The following is a 6,000-nucleotide window of genomic DNA, read 5'->3' as shown; positions in this document are numbered from 1 at the left end:
GTAGGATGACCGAGGGGGTCGTTGTATCTAGCTGACCTGAGGCAACATGTCTTTCTTTCCGTTTTTGAAAAAAGACTGCTGTCTTGTCACCTCATTCAAAAAATCTACTACTATGACTGATGGTGCATATTAAATATAATAAATCCTAAAGCAACCAAAGCTTTATTTTTAGATTGAATGTGATTTCCTGCAGAGCACATTTATTAAAAATGCAATTAAATAAGAAGTTTCTGGTCTTGGCAGGCCTCATGGTTTAAAACTACTATAGGCTCAGTTGCATCAGATTAGACCACTATTCATCCGGGATGCAAATAAACATGATAGGGTTTTACAATAAGAGGCTGGAGCGGAAAGGGGTGTGGCGAGGGTGTTGTATTTCATGCCAAACCACCTGGAGAGGAGACACTTAAGGCGCGCTGGCTCAGGGTGCCAGAGGCAGTAGAAAACCGTCAGTCACTCAGACAAGGCCAACAACCTGAATGACTTAATTTGAACAGCTGCACTCGACAGTCAGAATACTTTATACTCTCCTCAGGCAATGGACAGCAGGATCAGACCGCTTGGCCTGGCCGGGCACACTGCCAACCCGCTCGGTGGTTTGCAGGTGCCCCCGTCCCTCATGCGCCCTCCGCCTCTCTTCCTCCGGGCTTGTAACCCCGCGCTGGAGAGGGGATACCCGCGCACTCCCAAGTGCGCCAGATGCAGGAATCACGGTGTGGTGTCTGCGCTGAAAGGCCACAAGCGCTTCTGCCGCTGGAGAGACTGCGTGTGCGCAAAGTGCACTCTGATTGCGGAGAGGCAGCGGGTGATGGCCGCGCAGGTGGCGCTGAGGAGGCAGCAGGCGCAGGAGGAGAGCGAGGCCCGTGAGCTCCGGCTCTTGTACCCGGGCTCGGCTATCGGAGGGGAAGCAGGGATTCCTCAGGGGTCACCCGTAGGCCCCGGGGTACCGGCAGCCACCAGTAACGCCACAGCTCCCAGTTTTGATGTTTTCAGAACAGACACCCCAAAAGAAGGTAAGCTGAAATAAAAAATGTCAATTCGGAGATTTTTAACAGTTTTGTCCACAAAAAAAGCACCTATCATCCATCATCACGTGGCTTATTATCATTATTGTTGAATTATTAATTGATATTCACATTAAGCTATTAAAGTTACAACAAAATATATGCTTTCTTAAACGTAGACATTGGATTGTTTCAAGCATTTTACGCACAGTTTGGATGCTAACATAACCATACACATATGAACCACCTGTTTTTCTTTTATCTATATTTCAGATGATAAACTGAACAAGTACAACTTTTATAACGGATTCATGGGTCGACCCCTCTTTGCGCCCCACACCGCAAGACTGCCCTCTCCATCCGACCAGAAGGATCTGTCTCCAAGCAAGGACAACACCACTTTATTCAATGAAGACAGAGCAAGTCCATCCCCGGTGTTTGATCAGCGCTCAGACCACACAGAGAGTCCACAGAGGTCTCTTTCCTCCTCGGATCCGGAGTCAGGGAGCGAGTCGGAGAAACCCAAGGACTACCCGAGCCTGGATCGGGACCCCACCGATATCATGGCCAAGATCTTCCCCCATCAAAAACGGGACACCCTGGAGTCTATGGTGAGAACGTGCAAAGGTGACATTGTCAAATCAATTGAGCTGGTGTTGAGCTCCAAAGAGAACAAAATTGACTCTGATAGCTTGTCACTGTCGAATCACACAAACGCGCTCAGGCCTCCGGTGGGATTGCCTGGAGCGCTGGGTGCTCTGGGGAACAAGTCTGCCTTCTCCCCGCTCCACATGCCACCGACAGCCGCCGGGGGAGACAGCTTGTACGGGCTAAACCCTCGTCTCAGTGTCAGCCCCTTACGACTGGCCTATTCCTCTGGAAACGGCGGAATGGCAAGTTTTATGTCACCATACATGACATCCGGACTGATGCCAGTGTTTCCACTGCGTCCGCCCTTGGACTCCTATTCTTTCCCGGGCATGATCCGAGACCTTTCTTACCTTCAGAGCAAAGACTCACTGTGCCATACAGGTCTTTACGCGCGATTTAACAATGAAAAATGACATTTAAAAGGTGCCAATTGAACGATTGACACATTCATTGGTTTATTTCTTCAGTTAATCTAATTTCAGATTTGCCTTCGCTTTTTAAGTGCCTGAATGGTGCCAGTTAAGGTGCCGATTAAAATCACTGTATTTTGACAACTTCTCTTTCAAATATGTTTGTTTTTTATAGTGTACATTTTGTAAAGATTGTTTATCATTAATAAAGCTGTCGCAAGATGTCTGGTTTTATCTGTGTTCATGATTTTGTAAGAATATCTATCTATCTATCTATCTATCTATCTATCTATCTATCTATCTATCTATCCTTAGTCACTTAGGGAAATAAGAAACAAATCATCAAGGATTTTCAGACATCAAGGATTTCTCCTTCAAACACATATTTAGTGAGAACTTCTCCATGTCATAATAAGGATAGACACTGATACCTTTCTAGAATTTATAAAACATTAATGATACATGAAATATAAAATCTGTGACATGCAAAAACGCCATAGTGTTGAAATGTTTCAATGAAGAGAAATAATAGAAACGTTTTGAAAGGAACATTTTGACACTTCACAGTAGTATAATAACATTGATTATGTTTACAACACTTTCATTGGTTGATAGAACGGAGCCATCGTGAGTATAGTTGGGACGTCACAAACTTTAAATGTTTCGGTGTTGTGAATGAATAGAACTCTAGAACTCTAGAACGTTATAATGTATCCTACAGTGTAATGAATGAGTCACGTAAATGTGACCTGTCACAGGTGAGTTCAGCATTCAAACACTGCACATTTGGTTACCATGGAAATAACTGCCCTGTCGCCTGCCGATGCGAGCCTAGTACTTTTCTGAAGACATCTTGGTTTTATTTGAGAAAATGTTCTTGCTATCTGCTGTGCTGGTGAAAGCAGCATATTCAAGCTTTTGTGGCAATATAACATACTTCTTTATGTTATGTTACATGTTTTAACGGTGTTGTTTTAGATTCACTGCGAATGAAAAGTGCAGTAAATGCATCATTATTATTATTATTTGATTATTATTAGCCTAATATCCGTTCCACGTAGCCACACAACCATAAACTAGAAGAAACTGGAAAGATGCAAATACTGAAATGCAAAGAATTTGAACAAGCCGAAAAAGCTTGTAAACTAGTTGTCTTTCCATTTTGAAAAATGTAAATAAAGTCAAAATAAAAATGTGAACAAGTGTTTTTCTTTCTCCGCCTCAGAAGCCATTCTCACTCCTGATTGGTCAGTTGAGTTCCTATGATAACCAATAGAAAGCCTCAGAGGCGTCACGGGACCGCATGTTTCAGGAAGCCGGGACATTGTGTAAACCTAGATGCTGGGAGAATATCATGAGTTTGAAACGCTTTTGAGCGGGTTTTTGTGCGGCATGTGAGAACAAACTTTACACTACTGCCTTCGGACATGCGTTTCCACATTATTATCGCCGCTGTCTTTTGGTGTGGTTACGTAGACTCGCGGAAAATAAGGGGAATATCTTCGTCCTGTAAGTGCACTGTCCCCTACCAGCTAGCTTAAGGCTAGATAGCCTATTTGTAAATAATACTCTTAACTTTTACAGCTCTGCAGTTTCAACACAGACAACATGTCATAAGGACTCATGAAGGTGTTGTCACTGCAGACACTTTGTCACAACTGTACACAGCATTTAAAGCTCTCTTAAGGTAGCAGCAGTAATATCAGACCTACTAATTTCATATGTTTCCACTTCCAGTAGCATTTTATCACAGACAGCACTGAGCTTTTATCCAAAGTAAATGTTTTAAGTAGATAAGAACTGAGTTCACTCCCTCTTTTGTTTACATGTTACCACTAGCTGCAGCACAGGGTCAACAAACCTCAATGTGCAATGTTTTTTTTTTTAAAATCCTGTAACAGACAAGCGGTTCTACAGGGAGAGGAAATCCTTCCTGTGCATCGATGGGTCTAAAATCATCCCCTTTGAGCAGGTGAACGATGACTACTGTGACTGTGAGGATGGCTCTGATGAACCAGGTAAAGAAACTAGTCTGTGGGCGGGTGGGTGTCTGTTTATCAATGTTAGTTAACTGTGTCACTTCTTTGCTTTTCAGGAATATCAATTCAGCATATGTAATGTGCACTGGTAATAATTACTACACCCAGAATTTCTGTTTGCTGGACATTAATCATTAACTTACTTGGCTTGACACAGTATCACTCTGTGTGTTTACACATTTGATCTGTTTGCTTTCTGTGCTACAGTTCATTTATAAAATACGATTACAAAGAGTTCCCCAGCTGATTTTGTAGATTTATCTTCTTTCAAAATGAATTATGAGCTGAACTGTCTGTTCAGTAATCTGACAATGGCATATTTTAAAACAGGTGATGCTTTGCAGATCAGACTGACTCTCTAAAAAACTATAAAAAGCCTGAGTTTTTTGGTCCAGACTAATGAAACTTGGCTATCATTTTCTGTTTGGATAGCCATAGTGTTACTGCAGTGTTTTTGAGCATATATTGTGTGTGTGAGGTTTTTGAAGTTTGGTTAATTTTCATATTTTTGCAGAAGAACCACACATCTTTTGAAGTAAAGAATCAGGTTCAAAATAAAAATCTGACTCAACCATAAGAATTGTCTAAGGATTAAGAATCATTAAGCATCAAGTTTTTAATAGAAATACCCAGATTATGCTTATCAAAACAATACAAAACAGTCATATATGTGTTGACAGGTGATGATGCTCGTTCCTGCACCAAAATTTGAAATGTTTTGATTGAACTTAATGCTGGCAAAATCAACTCTGCGCCCCAGATCTGCTGTTCTCAAATAATCAGTGATGATGTAGTGCTGTCACCATGTGATCTGTTGTTTATCAAGGAATCCGAGCAAATCTGAGATGCTGGTGAGGATGAGCAAGGACGATTTGCAAGACTTGACAAAGAATGTTTGAAATTAAAGGCAAAACTATTTTTCAGTGCAGTGGTCCACTAAAGGGCTTGATGCTTTACTGGCACTGCTAATAGTTTATTTATTTATTTAATGTTTATTTGTATAGGAGCAAGTATTTAGCATGAACCAATGCCACGTATCACAGCATTCATAGTAGCAATAAAATACATACAAAACAGCACAATACACAGTTTAACACCAATGAAACATAAGTAAACTGAGGAGCACCAGCACCTGATCCCTTAGGATCCCTTAGGAGCCTGGATATTAAGGCATTTATAGATAAATTTGCAAATTTAAACAAAAAAAATGAATCAAAAAAATGATCAAAACTTAACATATTGGGTTTCTTAAAAACGTGGCAGTGGTGTGGTCTTATTGACTCCCTGTCCAAAATTTTAATTGTTCACTATCTGTGTTGTAGTCTTCTACACGCTCATTTTTTTCTGCAAATACTTCTGTGCTTTGTAAAGCCTTCAAACAGATAGATATACTTTCTAAGCCAGCGAACAATCTACTTGGCAACCAGAGTGCATAGGGTTTGTAAAATAAGTAGCATCCAAAATAACTTCTGTACTTGTTCTAGACAAAAGGGGGCAGAGAAAGCAAAGGGTTAACAAATCAAATTTAGCTACCCACAACAAAGATTTTGGAGTGATTGACCCCAAAAATTGACAGCAGATGCAGCCAGTCCAGTGCAGTGGAAACACGAAAAGATAGAGGTGAAATTTCCCTGAACCTCATTGATGTGATTTGATGTGTCCCATTTTCACGTAGTAATATCTTTTGAGTATGAGTGCATTTACAGAAGAAAAGTCGCAAACTGAATTATACCACACCCAGAATACTTCCCTCTGCAATTTTTTCAGTTATCACTATTCAAAAAGAGGGTTATGATTAGTTGATAGTGTACCATTGGATCACAAGGTAGTGAACAACACACTTCTTCTTCTATGGACTGGTGTAAGCAGCTTTAAATAGCCGCCAGTAACATGCAA

At 41.0% G+C, this 6,000-nt stretch overlaps 2 protein-coding genes across 2 annotated transcripts in view; both read left to right on the top strand.

Annotated features, from left to right (window-relative positions):
* The first annotated feature begins 405 nt into the window (after positions 1–405).
* Positions 406–2,254, top strand: LOC137174273 (doublesex- and mab-3-related transcription factor A1-like). The gene is made up of 2 exons (XM_067579456.1): positions 406–1,013; positions 1,278–2,254. Exons 1-2 carry the CDS (start codon positions 539–541, stop codon positions 2,066–2,068), a joined length of 1,266 nt encoding a protein of 421 aa, XP_067435557.1. The 5' UTR covers positions 406–538; the 3' UTR covers positions 2,069–2,254.
* A 1,111-nt stretch (positions 2,255–3,365) lies between these two features.
* Positions 3,366–6,000, top strand: part of LOC137174435 (glucosidase 2 subunit beta-like) — a 139,165-nt gene continuing 136,530 nt past the window's right edge. The window contains exons 1-2 of the mRNA XM_067579696.1: positions 3,366–3,574; positions 3,967–4,083. Coding sequence (XP_067435797.1) covers positions 3,493–3,574; positions 3,967–4,083 — 199 coding nt within the window. The 5' untranslated portion in view covers positions 3,366–3,492. The remainder of the gene's footprint in view (positions 3,575–3,966; positions 4,084–6,000) is intronic.

This window comes from Thunnus thynnus, chromosome 22 (genome assembly GCF_963924715.1).
Source record: "Thunnus thynnus chromosome 22, fThuThy2.1, whole genome shotgun sequence".
In the NCBI taxonomy this organism is placed as follows: Eukaryota; Metazoa; Chordata; class Actinopteri; order Scombriformes; family Scombridae; genus Thunnus; species Thunnus thynnus.
Note: the sequence above shows the minus strand (reverse complement) of the source record. Positions and strands in the feature narration are given on the sequence as shown.